Source organism: Lissotriton vulgaris, chromosome 2_1 (genome assembly GCF_964263255.1).
Source record: "Lissotriton vulgaris chromosome 2_1, aLisVul1.2, whole genome shotgun sequence".
Classification (NCBI taxonomy): Eukaryota; Metazoa; Chordata; class Amphibia; order Caudata; family Salamandridae; genus Lissotriton; species Lissotriton vulgaris.
In genome coordinates, this window is record NC_141687.1 from 1263273845 (window position 1) to 1263291839 (window position 17995).

The 17995-nt window shown below is 46.5% G+C and overlaps 1 protein-coding gene across 1 annotated transcript in view; it reads right to left on the minus strand.

The window, feature by feature from the left end:
• ETS1 (ETS proto-oncogene 1, transcription factor) overlaps window positions 1–17995 on the minus strand; it is an 811579-nt gene that overhangs the window by 266002 nt on the left and 527582 nt on the right. Inside the window, exons 4-5 of the mRNA XM_086956985.1 lie at window positions 13342–13419; window positions 12447–12695 (exon numbers count right to left, since the gene is read on the minus strand). Of these exons, the coding sequence (XP_086813111.1) occupies window positions 12447–12695; window positions 13342–13419 (327 nt within the window). The remainder of the gene's footprint in view (window positions 1–12446; window positions 12696–13341; window positions 13420–17995) is intronic.

The window sequence follows — 17995 nt, forward strand, 5'->3', positions numbered from 1 at the left end:
ACATCACTGTGTATGCGGATGACGTTGCAGTTTTTTCTTCTGATGTGCCCCAAGCGTTGAAGGGTATTATAACAGAAGCGGGTATATATGGCTCAGTTTCTGGCTATAGACTTAAAACCACTAAAACCCAAATTGTTATGAATTATCAATCGTCTGCCCCCGTTCCAGGAATTTGTAGTGTTGCAACTTATTTGGGGGTTAAAATCTCTTCGGATATTGATTTAATTGTGGCATTAAATTATGAATCATCACTAAAAGAGACTGCTATGCAATTTAAGAAATGGCATAAATTGCCGCTTAGTATTATTGGCCGAATAAACTTAGTTAAAATGAAAATTTTACCCAAATATTTATATCTATTTCAAGCAATTCCCCTATGGGTAAATAATTCGTACTTTCTCAGATTAGAGGGAAATATTAGTAGCTTTATATGGGGATATAAAAAAGCCCGGTGGGCTGTCTCCTCACTTAAACTTCCTTTCAATCAAGGCGGACTGGCCTTCCCGGATTTTAAACTCTATTATTGGTCGGCTTTTTTGACTCGTTTTCGTAGCCTAATGGTCTCCGATAAATGTTTGTACTTCCATAAATTCTTACTTGGACAGGATGCTAATATGTTCCTTTACAGGCTAAACGACCCTAACTACTTCAAAAGGGTTAAATTTAAGACGGTAAGAGATACAGTTAATATGGCTAAGTGTAACGTTTCTCTTCTACATTGTAAAACACCTTTGTGGGGTAATCCGGGCTTTCCTGTAATTTTTCATGATTCAGCTTGCCGCTTACTTTTAGATTCCGGTATTAGATTTTTGGGTGATTTTTATGATCACAAGGGATTTATGGCATATGAACAACTGAAGCTGTGCTATAATTTACCGGAATTGGCTAGGTTCAAATGCTATCAGGGATGTACCATGTTACAACGCATACTATTACAACTACCTACCGTTACAACGCGACCATTACAACGCATACCATTACAACGCATAGCGCTTTGAGGTGCTGGATAGTGGTAAGTATAATTTACTATTCTAACTCCAGTCCCCGTGGACCCTAGGGAAGGTGTTGGATAGTAAATTATACTTAGTCCCTATCCTAGAGCGCCCCCCAGCGCAATGCGTTGTAATGGTATGCGTTGTAAAAGTCGCGTTGTAATGGTAGTGCGGAGTAAAAGATGCGTTGTAACGGGTGTATACCGCTATCAGATCAAAGATTATCTAGTGAGGAAATTACAGCTTACCATGGTATTAGATTCTGAGGTCTGGGATTACATCTATAGAGAAGCAGATAAAGCCATGATTAGCATAGGATATAAGATCTTTTCTGGCTTTAACACTAGTGAGATTACAAAATTGACTGAGAAATGGAATAGAAAATTGGCATTGAATGTACCATCTGATTTAATTACTCTATCTCTGGAAGTCTAAATGTATCAGCTCAATCTTCTAGTCTTAAATTGCAAATGTTTAAAACTGTATGTGAATTATATCATACCCTCGAGAGAATTCTTAAATGGGCAACGAATAATAATTATAGTGAACCTACGAAATGCCCAAAATGCGATCTAATTGGTGGTGATATTGTCCACATGTTTTTTTCTTGCCCTCATCTTAGTGAATTATGGGATGGAATAACTAAGGTTGTTTCTGATAGACTTGCTCATCCTATTTCATTTTCATCAATTGATGTTGTGGTGGGTATATGCGAGGGTACTAGTGTATTTAGTGATTTGTTGAATATTTTAGTTACTTGTGCAAGACTTGTTATCGCTAGAGCTTGGATTAAAAAAAACCCACCAACGGTTATGGAATGGTGGAGCCTGGTTAAAGAAACATACAATATGGAGTTTGCCCTTGCTGCTACAAGGGGCCTGCAGGCTAAACAAAAAATTGACAGAATCTGGGGGTTAATCATGTCTCAATAACAGTATATTTTCCTTTCTTGTTTTTTTTTCACTCTGTATGACCTCTACATTGTCTATGATTTACAGAATATACAATGTTAATTTACTGCTCTTGCTGAAACCTCTGCAGACTAATCTTGTTTACTATGGTTTTCTCTAGTTTGTCCTCCTTGATGCAAATAAAAAAAAATTAAATAAAAAAAAAGTAGCTCCGGTCTCACTCTCCCGGTAGACGCCGCGTCACTGCACTCTTCTTAACTCCGGCCGCAATCGGAGATCCAAATTTGCATTTTTTGCCCTTTGGGAGCCTCTTCCCCGTCCAAGAGTCAGCCCTCCCTATGAGCCATGGTTACGATCTTTGGATCCGTCGTCAGGTTCAAAATTGAACTGGTGCAAGGGTTTCCAAATCCGCATACAGTTTGTCACCACGGGAGGAGAGACGCTCTACGCCGCCATTTCTCCCAGCGTCCAAATCACGCCCCCAATATTTTACTTTTAATTGATTGTAAACCCCTTCCTAAATTGTTTCCAGTGTAATAGCGCCTTGGGTCTCACAAGCACTTGGAAAGTGCTATAGAAATCAAACATCCATAACACAATATCACAAACTTTCTTGTTCAATTACATTTTAAAGGAAAGGCATGTATATTATTTCTCCTTTTTATAAGTTAAGCTCTGACAAGCTACGGCTGCAGTGTGTCAGTAGGGAGAGGGGTGAGATGCAAATTGGGCCTTTCATCTGTCCCGCACCAAGTCCTTTACGTCTTGCAAATGGGTTGAAGGGAGCTGGACTGCAGGGGGCACGTGAAGAAATGAGCTGGACTGCAGGGGGCACATGAAGAAATGAGCTGGACTGCAGGGGGCACATGAAGAAATGTTAAAAAAAAACAGAGCTTCCTCCACTTTTCGAAGGTGTTTGGATGGCCAACAGAGCACAATGGACCAGCGTGCAGGTCTGCTGAAAGAATCTCGTGTGTCCAGGAGGCTTCAGCAGCCCCGGCTAGAGAGCACAACAGGAGGAGGGGCATTGCTCAATTAGGAGATGTTAAGGGAAGATTAGCACTCGAGTGCTTCAAAAAAGCGGAAAGACTTGTTAGCAGTGTGTCGTGCTTCTTTTTTTAGATTCCAAATTAAGTTGGGCTGCTGCCCCATGAGTACCGGTACTCTCGTTGGATAAGAAGAAGTTCCGGTACTCAAGTACAGAAAATTTAGAAGTGTCGGTACTCAGTACTGGTGAGTACCGGCCCATTTAAAGCACTGCATGTGATCATGCCGGAGATTAGGCGTGCAACGACCATTGGGCTAAAAAGAGCTTCAGCCCTCTCCATCATGTGTCTTAGCGCAGGCTGCTGCAGCTTCCAGGCCACACACATTTCTTTAGCTGATGCGTGCTTGGCTGCACTGGAGATGGGGCCTCAGTGACAGCCTTGTACAAAGTATGTTGCAGTTCATCCACAGGCTGAAGTGAGAATTATTGGAAGTGTATTAAAGTAATGAATGGGAAATGCATGTTTTATGTTATTCACGCTCAGTTGGTTAAATGAGATCATTGCAGACGTCTGTTTGTGTAACCAGTGACGGAAATTATTCGGGCTGGAACACTGGGCCCAATCCTGTAAAGCGTAAAAACAGTGAATATTACAGTCATTATTTAAAACTGGTATTACAGTATACGATAGGCTGCTGTGAAATGCACAAAGAGATATGGAGGCCAACATTTTCTAAAAATGTGTGCAGGAGTTGCATCACAAAAGTGACATACACTCAAAAAGTGTTCTAGTGGTATTTACTAGCTCGCTTATTCAATCAGAGAAGGTGATAAAACTGCCTACTGATTGGCATTCACGCTCACGTATTCAATCTCAGGAGGTATGGAAGATGCATTAGGAATCACGCCCATGACTTGCCAGCCAGACATCCCGAAATCATTTGTGATAACCCACTAACCTGACTTTTCTAGGACATGTACATGTGTGCAGCTTCAAACAAGAATATCTTGCAATATCCTGATGAAAAGACTTAAGGGCATATTAGCAATAACCTCGTTAAAATTATCGTTGCTTTAGCGGCAGGAAACTGCCGCTAAAACGGCGATAATGGGCTTGCCAATATGCGTTATAGAATTCCAATAGAAGCGCAGGCTAGATGTGCAGGACATCTAACCTGAGCTTCTATTGGAATTCTATAACGCATATTAGCAAGCCCATTATCACCGTTTTAGCGGCAGTTTCCTGCCGCTAAAACAACGATAATTTTAACGAGGCGTTGCTAATATGCCCCTTAGACCGTACATTTGGTCAACAGTCAGGCACCAGTGTCTTTCTGAAGAAGGAATAAAAAATATTTGATGACCTTATTATCATTTATCAGAAGCAATTTTTGGAGCATTGGCAAAAATTATGCTGGTGTCTTGAAAAAATTTTGCGTAAACAAGTTCTAAAGTCCATTGTTTTAAAATCTGTAGAATCTGCTTATTAGTCATTAAATCACACCTTTGCCTTTTTAAAGATGTCTGTCAGTAGCCCATTAAATATTGTCAAATCCACTAAAACATATCAGTAGCCTATAAACATTGCCAAGTTTGACCTATATTCTTTTTTTTTTAACACTTTATTTATAACATTTTCAGTATAAGAAAACAGTCATAATGGGGCATTACATCAGCTGCTTCATCAAAGATCACAAAGAATACATAGCAAGGCGAGATATTTTCTCAAGTACATGCAGGTATCAAAGTGTACGGAAAGAAACATAACGTGCCCTGGCCTATAGCAGACCTGCCAGAGAGACATATATCTTATGACTAAGCACATAGCATGCCCCGGACTCACCAAAGGGGCCAGACGTACACCCCGTATACAGTCACAACGGGGGCAGGGGGGTATCCAAAATATAGATAAAGGTGATGTAAGACAACAGCACAACAACAAAAATCAATAACCGTAATGTATTAGTGCAGTCAGGTTTCCAAAACCCCATTACCAGTGCTACGTACCTCCTCTCAAGCTGATTCTCCATCCTCACCCCCCGGTGAGAGCAAATAGGTGGTCAATGGTCCCCATGTGTCCCTAGGCCTACTAGACATTGGCTGCGTCTCAGCAAAAATCGCAGACTGTTCCTGATAGTAAATCACATCAGTAAGCCAGTCCTTAAATTTCCGGGCTCTGGCACGTCCCCAGCGGCACGCCACCCTACGTTTGGCAAGCAGGAGGGCGAAATCAAGGAATTTCCTATAAGTCTAAGGAGCAGGCAATATGTACCCAATCAGCATCAATAGAGGGTTAGAATCTACAGTCTCCCCAACCATGGCCTCAAGGGCCTCATGTACTTGCTGCCAGTATCCCTGAACAACGGGGCATTCCCAGGACAAGTGAAGGAAACCAGCACGCTCTGCGTGACAGCGCTCACATTTATCATCATCAGATAAATGAAATCTATATTTTTTCACAGGAGTGTAGTATAAGCGCTGTAAGAACTTATAATGAATCATCTTGAGTCTGCAGCTGGCTGAGATTCTAGCCGTAATGTTACAGCAGTAGAACCACTGCTCATCAGTGATCTCCAGCGCCAAGTCATCACTCCAATGTGAACGGGCAGACCCCACATTGCCCTGTCGTGCCGCCCTAACTTGGCCATACATGCCTGATACCAGGTGCGAGCCATCTTGTGAGCATAGCATACATTGTAGGGGAGTCAAGACTTCAGGTTCCTTGGGGAATTCCGGCAAAATCTCTTTCATCCCCTGGCGTAGCCGTATATAATAAAAAAAATGTCAAGTGGAGTGGGCCTATGAGCTTTAAAAAACAAATCCATGGCATTAAATTGACCATCAGTAAACAGATCGCCCCATGTATTCACTTTCAGTCGTTGACACAACAGCTGAAAACCCTTTTCCTGTAAGAGCGCCAATCTGGGGTGATAGGTCAGAGGCATACGAGCCGAATATAACAGGTCACAGCACAGCATATTGGCTATGTGCCGCCACGCGTCAATCGTACACATGACCGTCATGAATGGCGTCTCTATGTCCGCCACAGGGCAGTGTATAAGGCCACTCAGAGGAAGAGGATTTGCCACCCAGTCCTTGGCCGCTAGCTGAGGCATAAAGGGCTTGGGTATCATCCAGTGATAAGCATAGTGGCGCCTGGGCACACACGTAGTAAACTTCAAAATTCAGGAGGTCGAAACCTCATTTGTCATATGGCTGCACCAGTATAGACCATCAAAGCCTCGGTTGTTTACCCCCCAGAACAAGCGACACAACTCGGTTCTCAATGGTTTGGGAAAAAAAAGCACCCGGACAATAGGGGATATATAAAAACAGATATAAGAACCGGGGCAGCACCACTTTTTTGATAAGTGAGGCTCTGCCCGCCATAGACAAAGGAAGGGAGAGCCAACGATCAACAGAGGTGGTCAATTTGGTGATAGCCACACCATAGTTAAGCCGAATTGTCTCATCCTTGTCTCTATAGATCTGTATACCCAAATATTGTAGATCTGAGCAACACTATTCTAAAGGGAAATCTAAAGAAAACTCGGTAACTGCATCAGTGAGGGGACAGAATTGCTATTTGGTCCAATTAATCTGCACCCCAGACAGTCTACCAAATACCACAAACTCCCGCAGCAAGGGATTTAAGTTGTTTATTGGGTCTGTGACAAAGAGCGTTATGTCATCTGCATAGAGTGACACATCGATCTGACGCTGGAAGCATCGAAATGCCCCTTCTGGGTGCAGTTGACGCAGATGGCAGGCAAGCGGCTCCAAGGCTATAGCGAAGAGGAGGGGGGACAGTGGACACCCCTGTCTAGTACCTCGCGTAATAGCTATCGAGGGGGACAGACGACCATTAATAAGCACTTTCGCAGTCGGCTGTGTATAGAGCAGCTGAACCCAGGATATGAACAACTTAGGGAATCCCATGCGGTTCAACACATTAAAGAGGTAATTCCATTCGACCGAGTCGAACGCTTTAGAGGCGTCTAAAAATACAGCTGCGACGGGGAAATCAGGAGCCACCGTCCGAACCAAGGAGAACAGCGTTCGGAGATTGTGAGAAGTGGAGCGACCAGGGACAAATCCAGACTGATCAGGCAATATGATTTTAGTCATCAATAGGGACAATCTAGTGGCCAGTACTTTGGCGAGTATTTTCGCATCACAATTTATCAGTGAAAGTGGGCGATATGAATCACAGGATCTGGGGTTTTTACCAGGCTTTAATAGAGATGTTATCATGACCTCCCGCATAGAGCAGGGGAGAATCCCGTCGCCCAAGGATTCTTTGAAGACTTTACGCAGAACGGGGGACATTGTGTCTATACATGCCTTGAAGAACTCGGCAGGGAGCCGATCCAGGCCCGGAGCTTTACCGTTTTTTAATGACATCATGGCTTCCCTTATTTTGTCCAGCTCGAAGGGAGCGCCCGGGAAGGTCCTATGAACGTTGCTAAGCCAACAGAGAGCTACATCCCCAAGGAAGTCATCATACTGCATATCACCTGAAGTGGCAGTGGTATATAAGGTAATATAATGTTATGTAAATACTTTTAAGATGCCCTCAGCGCCCCTGACGACATAACCTTCCCCATCAGTAATTTCGAGAATCATATAATTAAGATGTGGATTACGAGTTAAAAACGCTAGGGCTTTTCCAGGCCTGTCACCCTCACAGTACTTCCTCGCCGTCCAGTATTTCTCCTTGAATTTTGCTTCTTTCACAGCCTCTTCATCATATTTAATCAATTTGTCCCTAAACTCAGCATGCGCTTGTGTCATTCGCCCACCACCATCCGATTCTCGAGTCCCTTCATTTCACGGTCATGGGTGCGCAATGTTCTTTGTATATCACGTAAGATGCCAAAACTCTTTGATATGCAATATCCCCTGATCGTGACCTTGAAAGCCCCGAAGATAGCCTCAACAGTGTTCACTGTACCCTTATTTTGAGGAAAAAAGTCAGCAATTTGCTCCCCAAGTTCCGTACGGAATACTTCATCTAACAGGGCCGTGGGTTGCAGTCGCCATTGTGGCCTGGGGTTGTCCCATCCTGGCACACACAAGTGGACCAGGACCGGGCTGTGGTCAGAGTATGTTCTGGGTAAATGTGCTGCACTCGCCAGCCCAGCAACCAGACCCCTGGTCAACAAAAAGTAATCCAGTTGAGCCCATGTGCCTGTCAAAGATGTAAAGTGGGTGCCTTCCTGTCGGTGAGGGTAGTGATGTCGCCAACTATCCATTATATCCCCTTCCTCCATTATCCCCATCAAGGCCTCCCTAGATATAGGCTTGTATAGCGCAACCCCATCCGCCCTATCTTGTGCAGGTATCAGTGCTACATTGAAGTCACCTCCCCATATAATGTGCTGGGAACCTATATCCATAATCCTGCCCCATAACATTGTGAAGAAGGTTGGTGTATCAACATTGGGGGCATAACAATTCACCAATGTAACAGTGTCCCTCCCAAGGCGACCCCATATTATGACATATCGACCAGCTGTATCAAGGATCTCGCCGATCACCTAGAATGGCACAGTACGCTTAAACAAAATGGCAACCCCCCTAGCACATGTGGAATAAGAAGAGAAGAATCGAGCATTAGCCCATTTGCTGCCAAATTTCGCGCGTGATTGTGGTGCCAAGTGCGTTTCTTGCAGCATAGCAATATGTACCTGATGGCGCTCTAAATATGCCAGTACATTTCGACCCTTCCGTGCATCATTAAGTCCTCTGATATTCCAGGACATACATCTCAGTTGTGAATCCGTCACTATCCCTTTCATATCCCGAAGAACAATGTATAATTGTAATGTGCCATGGATGCGTTCTCAGCACTGTCTCTCCTCCAATGAAGCAGATCCCCATATGGAACAAGCAGCTGCCCGCCCCCCTGTGAAGATAATACCCCCAACAGAATTACATCTCCCCCCTCCCACTACTGCATCCCAATCATGCCAGCAGCAACTCATCCCTCCCCCCACCCTTCCCATCCACTGAAGCAACCCAAACATGCCAGAAGAAACCACCCGCCCCCCTCCCTCCTGCCCTCCCTTAAGGTTCAACAGTCCCTGAAGTGCAAGTTCCATGGTAGGGGTACACCCATCTGGGAAATCACATAAAGAGCGCACAACCACTTCTCCCTCCCCTAGCCGTAGTACCTGTACCGCCCTCGTATTCGGCTGAGGTAGGATAGTGGTCCCTGGAATACATTACCACTGGAATGGGCTTAAGAATCCCAACTCTTTAAGTGCATCATGTTCGCAGATCTTAGTCCCTCTCAGAGTCTATGAGCAGAGTGCACCACCGGTGCTCAATGTATTGCAGCCTTAGATGAGTTCAAGCGTCCTCATCAATATCCGACTGATTATTTCCGTGCTCAGCGCCTCGACCATGGTCTCCCCTCTGCGCTTTCTTGACAGCTTTAAAATATTCCTCCACCTTTTGCGGGTTTGTAAAGAAGCGTTGCTTTCCCTGGTGTGTTACCCGAAGCTTCGCCGAGTATAGCAATGCATAGTCTATCAAGGAACTTGCGCCTTTCCTCCTGCACAAGTGGGATGAAATCTGGGTAAATTGAAAAGGTAATGCCATTGTATGTCAAATTTTGCTTAGTGCGGGCTGCCCTCAGGGCCACATCGCGATCGCGATAGTTTAACCGGCGTGCTATAATGGGCTGCGGCGGAGTACCAGGCCTGGGCTTGGGACCCAGGGATCTGTGCGCCCTTTCTACAATGAACTGCGTTGAGAAGGCGTCCTCACCAATAGAAGTCTGGAGGACTGGAGGACACGGGCTCCATCCTGCCCGTGTCTGTGGACTCCGAAATTCCCGTGACACAAATGTTATTACGTCTGCTGTGGGCCTCCAAATCCTCATTCTTCGCCGCTATGACCCGCAGCAGGTTGTCCATCCGGGCAAGCTGGGTCGTGTGGGAGGCAGTAGCATCATCATTGTCTGATATGCGTTGTTTGGTTGCCTTTATCCGCTCCTCGTGTTGGTCCACCTTGTGTACCAGGGCATCCATCCTGTCAACTTTGTCCACCACCGTGGCAAACCCCTGACGCATCTCCTGTAAAATTTGTTGTATGTATGATCCTGCAGTGGGGGAATAACTACTCGCTGTGCTTGCTCCACTCATGTTTGGTCCCACCACAGATGTCTTTGGCCCTTTCTTGGCAGTATCAAAGTTGAGTTTTGGTTGACGACTATCTTGTCTCACCATTATGTCTCTTTACAGCTAGTGCTGCACTACCCTCTGAATTACTGCGCACCTCTCACACCACTGATGTCGTGCAGTGTAGCCAAGGCCTGTGGTGCAGACTCGTCTCTCCGCAGTCAACCGATAGTGCTGCAATGCCCACTTTCTCCTAGCCTCAGGCAAGATCTCCAGGAAAAGTAGTCTAGTGCACAGGTCAGACTTAAATCTTCGCTCAAGTCGATTGTGTCCCACTCTCATTGCGCAGTACTCAATAAAGCAGCTATGCCACTTTGCGCAGCGGCATCCAGCGTCTGCATACACCGTATTGTCGTCCTGCAGCACAATTTCAAGAACATGGAGCACTGCGCTCTTGGATAGTCTGCCACGCCTCGCCCTCTGGGACAGCAAGCCGTGGCTTTATTTCATTCGCCTCACCATGCAGCACGATGTAACGCGCTTAGCAGGGAACACAATAAATCACACGTTCCATTCGGATGAGTCCGCAATGCACCTCAGGTGATAGTGCAAACCGGCGCAAGTGTCCTTCTAGTGCATGGGATGCCGCAGATTAGTGCCTCCGCTGCCAGGTAGCAGATGCCGCTATTCCCGACTTCGCTGCGTGGGGCCACAGAAAGGATGTATTACCTCCTCCAGTGCCTCACGGTATTTATGCAGGCCCGTCCTCGCCACCTGCTCTATTCTGTTGCATCGCAGACCGCTATGCCTGGACACCCGCAGCGCAGTGCTCGATAAACGCTGGTTATGCAATGGCGCCCACCGTTCCTCTGGCGCGCTGCGGGTCTCCCGCCAACCTTTCTCGGGCCTCCGCAGCTGCTGGCACAGCGATAGTAGTGGCAACCCCGGTCTTTAGCTGTCTGCACACAGCAGGGGTTCTTAGTACTGTGTATTGCGGCCGAGGGGGGGGGATGCGGCGATCTCCTCAGGTCCGCAGGGTCGGGCTTCCCAGCATCGGTGGCTTAGGCCGGCAGCTTGGGCCTACCGCCTCGTGGTGTTCCCCGGGCTATCCCAGCATCAGCGGCCGCACTCCCTCACCTCTGCAGCTCCGATGCCAGCCTCGGGGAAATCTATCTCAGTCTCTCACTCGGGCACCGAGTGTTGCAGCCTTACCAAAGTCGGACCGAGTCTGAGGGGTCACATAAGCTACACAAAGAATAGCGTTTGGGTCCGATAGCCCTCCAATTAGCAAGGATTATGGCAGGATAATTGCTCCAGGGTACAAGAGCCTCACCGTAAGGCGGCCATTCTGTTTGCGCGCCCTCTAGTACCCCCCTTGACCTATATTCTTAAAATGCTAAATGTATCACTGTTTTCTTGTATATTTTCTAAGGATCGCTCCGACCTATTGTTTAAAATGTCAGCCTGGCCACCATTGGTTGACCTGTAAGCCTTAACCGACCCCCCCACTTTGGGCCTAATTGCACCCCTGCCCAAAAAGGAGGTGTCTGCATGGGGCCCTTGATTCCATTTATAGAAACTAGTTTAATGCCCAATGAAAGTGCGACATTGTGTTCCTCAGGTATATTTGGTGGTGTGGAAGAGACAATTGGGCACTGTTCAGTCTTTTTAGCTGCATGAGAGAATGTTTGTAAGTATCTGATTGGAGCACAGCTTGCTTACATCACCCAATTACCTCCATATGTAAAGATAATGGTGCTCGATTGGGCAGGCAGGGGAACAGCTTGCATTGTTGAGTGTTTTTATAAGCATAAACTGATTTGTTGCCTTTTCCATTTATTGTCCCCTCTGTTTGATTGATATTCTAGAAAAGAAAAAGCTGGTTAATATTCTCTACTGCGAAATTTAAATAGTTGCGTAAGGACTTGGGATTTAGACGCGTAAAGTGGCTGTTTATTTTGTCTCTCTTTGACATTAACATTAGGAATCCACATTGTATCTCTTCGTCTTATTTTGGTTGCAGCCCCTATCCTACCTGTTTCACTTTTCTGAATACTCCCATGCTGATTGGAGGTTGGTGGACACCCCCCCTCATTTTTGGGACCCACAACTTAATTTTCTTGATAGGACTTTGAAATAGAGCGAGAGAGAAAAATGCGGAAATCGAGAAAGATAGGAAAACAGTAACAAAGGAGGAAGGGTAGAAAAAGAACTTTCGAGGGAGAGATAAATGGACAGGAGGTTTTGAGTGGTGGAAGAAAGTGGCCTGGGGTGGAATCAAGAAGAGGCAACCTTGGTATTGGTGGTCGGCTCCTAAAAACGTGGGGCCCCTGCACATATTTGCTTCACAAATTAAGCGCTGCATATCCCCAAATACAAAGAAACATTGAAAACTGGTTCTACTAGTTAGATATAAAACTTGACAAACCTCTGCTGATACGCCCTACACACATGCTGTCCTGTGACACCACTTCTTGCTTGATTGTAAAGTAGTTAGTCTGGAGAGAGTCTGTCTGCAGAGGGTCGCGCTGGAGAACAGAAGGGTAATCGGTCTCATACTTCAGGGTGAGGAGTTCTTCCGAGCTGATTGGGTGGAGAGTCTGATAGGACTCCGTGATGAAGCTCGGCTCCGAGAACTCAGAAGGGGGTACACACTGTGCATGCTCGATGCCATAACCTACAGACATGAAGGTTTTGGATACAGTTAGGCAGTTTTACAAGATTAGTGTCACAATCTGATTTGAACACAGGTGTGATCCATGCAAGATGGTGATGATGGATAGACAGATCCGAGGACGTTTGAGAGCTAATGTCCTCTTTGAACGGTGTGTGAATGTGTGCCTACATGTAAGGATAGAATGATTCCAGATGGAAGGATCAATTATGTATTTAGAATATTGTTTGTGGATGGACAGATGGATATTGGAAATAGCAATGGATGCATAAATGGATAAAACCAGGATGAATGTATGGAGCACGATTTTGATGTTGAGCGAATTGGTGCACGTTTGACATTAAAAGAACGTGGGATGAAGTAGATTTCTATACAGTAGGAAAGATGATGAAGTGATGGAGAGATGTATGGGGTGGAAGACAGATACAAGAATAAACAGAATTGAGGGATGTTCGAAACTGATGGCTGAATGGCTATAGGTATAGTTTAGATGTGACAGATAAAGGGAATGCATGGATGGGATAACACACAAATGGACACGGTTTATAGATGGAAAACGAGAACATAAGGAGGCTGGGAAGACACAGTAAAGAATACCAATAAAATAAATGAACAGCAGAAGGTTAAACCAGTAATGACTCGAACTTACTTATGAAGTAGTCGGAGGTATATCGGGATTCAGGGTAAGAAGCATTTGCACTGTTGATCAAGTATGGTTTTACATCTTCTGTGTACGGGAGAGATAAAAAAAGTTCCGAACATCTGAATCTTATTTTCTTTACTTAGATGACGGTTAATAAACATGTTATTTGTATCAAAGTGGTTGACATTTGTAGACAAAGTGAAGGCAGGAAATGCGCTCTATGAGGTTTGTGACAATAATACTGAAGGGCTTGTAATTTTACTATCAGTACTGAGTGGTAGGCGTCGCAGTTCAGAGACACAAGCAGAGACCCAAAGACTCATTTGTAAAACAATACTGCTTTAGCTATGATATTGCAAGGCTGTGGAAGTACTTTTAAGCCATAAGGACCAGCCAACAAATCATTATTGAACATTACTAAAGAACGGTGTGGGTGCTCACAGGGATACTCATATGGAACTTTAAGAGTTCAGACACATATGTATAGGAGTGAGCCAGAGTGGTCTTCGGACTAAGAAAGGGCACAAAGTGTTGGTGCACGCAGACCATCTTTGTTAATAACCTTAAGAGAAGAAATACTATTTTAAACTAAGCCACAAATTCTGTAAACTGTGGAATCAAATCAAAACAAGGGCTCGCCCTTTTTTACTCCCACATCTTAGTGCACTTCTAATAAATAACCATTTGCAATAAAATAGATCTCGCATGTACAAGAGTTTGAGCTACTGGCCTGTAAAGGCCAATACCTTTTATTTATGTGTTGTTTTTAAAACAGATAAATAAAAGCATTGTCATTTACAATGCCAATAGCTTAAAGTCTAGATAATGCGAGACCTATTGCATTGCAAATGTGTTCTCATTGGCCTGTGCTATAATGTTTTTTTAAAGCATTAGGAGAGAGCGTGCCTTGCCTGCAACAGCAGGGAGAACAAAGCTATTTGATGAAATTGCACTCTGAGTCTGTAATTAAAGCCTACCGAGTAACAACACAGGTAACTGGGGTTGTCCACACGAGAGGTTACAAAATGAGAAAAGGCGATACTAAGGAGGGACTACTAAGCCTATTGACCAATAAACAGCTGTAGGAAGGTGGATACCTGACTGTGGTTACCCCAGATTTTTTGCCTAGTGTTTAGCTGGTTTTCGACTTAGTTGACCGGGGATCCTGCTAATCAGGGCCCCAGGCTATCTGCTCTCTCTTTAAAATGGACTCCATGAACCCTAGGTACATTACCAATTGGATACTGGATCACCCTGTGAGGCCCTGTACAGTGTACCATAGTGTCGTGTCCTACAATAATGACACACGGACACGACGGGTATATCTCTAAGTTCTTTATTCTTACATCTGCACAGGTCCCCGTCCCTACTCTAACTGGTCCCTTCCTGTACTGTCCCCACCTCTTCCCCTCTGCCCACCTAGCTCCGCCCACCCCAACTACTGGACTGTCAACCCCATTACATCTCCCCCTTTCTTAACAAAATAGCAGTGAAAGTGGACATTAATCCATTTCTTCAATTAGTCTCTTTGGAGGCTGCACTTGACGTCTGGGTCGAGCAGGTGTAGACACAATGTTCTCCACTACTGGTTCCCGCACCATGGAGGGTGCAGAGTCGGGTGCGCCAGCCTCCGGGTCATCGTGATCCTCAAGTGTGGAAGCTGCTGGTATGCGGTCATGTTTTCCAGGAGGGCATTTCTTAAAGTGGGATGCATTGCGGGTGACTCGCCGATTTTCTGATTCTGCCGTCACCATGGTGCCCTTTTGTTGCACAATTGTGAGAGGCTCGTCCTTGAAACGACAGTCGGTCTTCTGGCGCTGTTCTTGCTTGACGAAGACCTTGTCGCCTTCCTTGAGGGAGGGTGACCTCGCCCTCCGTTTGTGGTCAGCATGTCCCTTCATCTTCTCTTTGCGATACTGATCCGTTGCAGCCATGTCTTTGAGCTGCTGATCTGAGAGGGGTTTCTTCAGTGCTCCTTCCCATGTTGGGATCCGGTTTCTCATTGTCCTCCCAAGCATGAGAGTGGCAGGGCATAGTCCCATCGTGGAGTGAGGAGTGGTCCTGTAGGCACAGAGGACTTCGTTCAGTGCCGACTGTAGATCCTTCTTCTCGGCCGTGGCCTGTTGGAAAGTTCTCTTGATGGTCGACATGAACCTTTCAACGGTGCCGTTGGCTTGCGGCCAAAGTGGGGTGACTTTGCGGTGCTGGAAATCCATTTGTTTCGCGAAGTCGCTGAATTCGTGCCCGTTGAATGGGGGCCCATTGTCCGTTTTGATGATTTTGGGGACACCCCAGGTTGCGAAGACTTCTTTAAGTACCTTGAGGGTGCAGGTGGCACTAGTGGAAGAGATAAACTGGGCTACCGGGAACCGGGAGTACTCATCCATGATGACAACTATGTATTTCCCTGATTGTAGGGGCCCATAAAAGTCCATTGCAACTTCTTGCCACACCCCGTCGGGTAATGGGGTCATCTGTAGTGGTGCAGGCGGATTGTTGTGGCTGGTCAGTTGACAGGGGTGACAGTCTTTCAAAGTGTCCTCGACCATCTGGTCTAGAGCTGGAAACCAAACACGCTCTCTCAGTGCTCTCTTAGTGGACACGACCCCTCGATGACCCTCATGCGCTAGGTCGACTACTCCTTGTCTCAGGGTGGCTGGGATGACTATTCTGTGATCTCTTAGAAGGAGGCCGTCTTCAGTTATTGAGAGTTCGTCAGAGACGTGTCGGAAGGCCTGGAGTTCTTTCTTGGTGTCAGGATTCTCTTCTTCGTCTTGTGGGTGATATCTCCACCTGTTGGATTGTATGCGCTTCAGTACAATCTGTAGAGTGGTGTCTTGGTTGGTTGCTTCCCTGATGGTGTGCATGGGTATGGCTGGTGGGCGAGCGTGACTGGTCACGAAATGAATGTATTCCTCCGCAATGGAAGGTGTTGTCTCTGCGGAATCCCGGGGGTGGCGGGACATGTAATCAGCTGGGTTCTCCCCCTTCCCCGGTTGGTGGACAATGGTAAACGTGTACTCCTTCAGACGGAGGCCCCACCGCTCGATCCTGGGGGGCATCTTGCACTTCGGATTGCCATAGATCGTGACGAGCGCTTGGTGGTCAGTTATGAGTGTGAAGTGTTTCCCATAGATGAAGATGTGGAAGTGCTCGCACGCCCACACGACGGCCAGGCTCTCTTTCTCGGGCTGGGAATACTTCCTTTCTGGATCAGTGAGGCTTCGACTGGCGTAGGCGATGATTCTCCGTTGTTCCGAGTCATCGTCATACTGAGCCAGGATTGCCCCCAAACCCACTGGGCTGGCGTCTACAGTGATCTCAGTTTTTCTCCTGGGATTGAAGTACGAAAGGCAATCAGACGATTCCACAGCATGCTTGATCTCTCTGAAGGCGCGCTCGCATTCCGGGGTCCAGTCGAAAGGCTGGCTAGTCTTCGTGAGGAGTCTCAGTGGGTGGCTTATCGTGGCATAGTCACAAATGTAACGAGCGCAATAACTCGCCATTCCGAGAAAGGAGCGCAGATCGTTCACGTCGGCCGGGCTCTTAGTGTTGTTAAGCACAGCTACCTTGTCGGGGTCTGGTTTCATGCCACTCGATGAGAAGATGTGACCGAAGAATTTCAGTGATGACTGATGAAATTCGCATTTGTTTTTGTTGAGAGTTAAGTTTGCGTCCATTAGAGCATGGCAAACACGGTCAAGGGCGATGTCGTGCTCCCGGAGGTCCGTACCATATACCAGGATGTCATCACTGTAGTTAAGGGAATTCGGTATGTGGTGGATGATCAAACGTATCGCCTCTTGGAAGATTTCGGCGGCTGAGGAGACGCCAAAACTGAGCCGTTTGTAGCGGAAGAGACTAAGGTGCGTGGCAAAGGTGGTGATGGAACGAGAGCTGTCAGCCAGTTCGAGCTGATGGTAGCCCTTGTTGAGGTCCAGTTTGGAAAATACCGTAGCTCCATTGAGTGCCGTAATCATGTTGCTCAGGTGTGGACCGGGGTGTCTCTCCCTTTCGATAGCCGTGTTCGGCAGGCGCATGTCCATACAGAGACGGACCTTGTCGGGAGTCCCTTTTTTGGGGACAATAACCACCGGGGACACCCAGGGAGTGGGCCCTTCGGTGCGTTCGATGATGTCAGCGTCCAAGAGGTCCTGCAGTTCTTGGGCCACAGCGGATTGCAGATGAAAAGGCACTCGTCGCGGATGTTGAGCAACCGGCTTGACTCGTTCATTGATGTGCAGATGCACTTGCCGGCCTTTCAGTTTGCCCAGGCCCTGGAACAGTGATGGAAATTTCAAGGCATAGTTGGAACTGTCATTCACGTTGAATAGGATATGCACCAGGCGCAGGCGTTCAGCAGTGGGGAGGCTCAGTAGGCAGTCAGCATCAGGCCCTTTGATGACATGGATGACTGCAGGGACAGTGATGCCGCCATGCGTGAGGGTGGTGTCGAACTTGCCCAGGCACGGGAGTGGTTTTCTTGACATCCAGGTATACACCCGGACGGGTGCAAAGCGCAAGTGAGGCTTGGGAACCATTCGATCGTGTTCGGCAACGGAGATGTAGTTGAGTGATGCGCCACTGTCCATTACGAATTTTGCTGCATGGTTACCCACCATGATATCGAGCCGTGGGTAGCGTTTGAGCTGATCGTTGT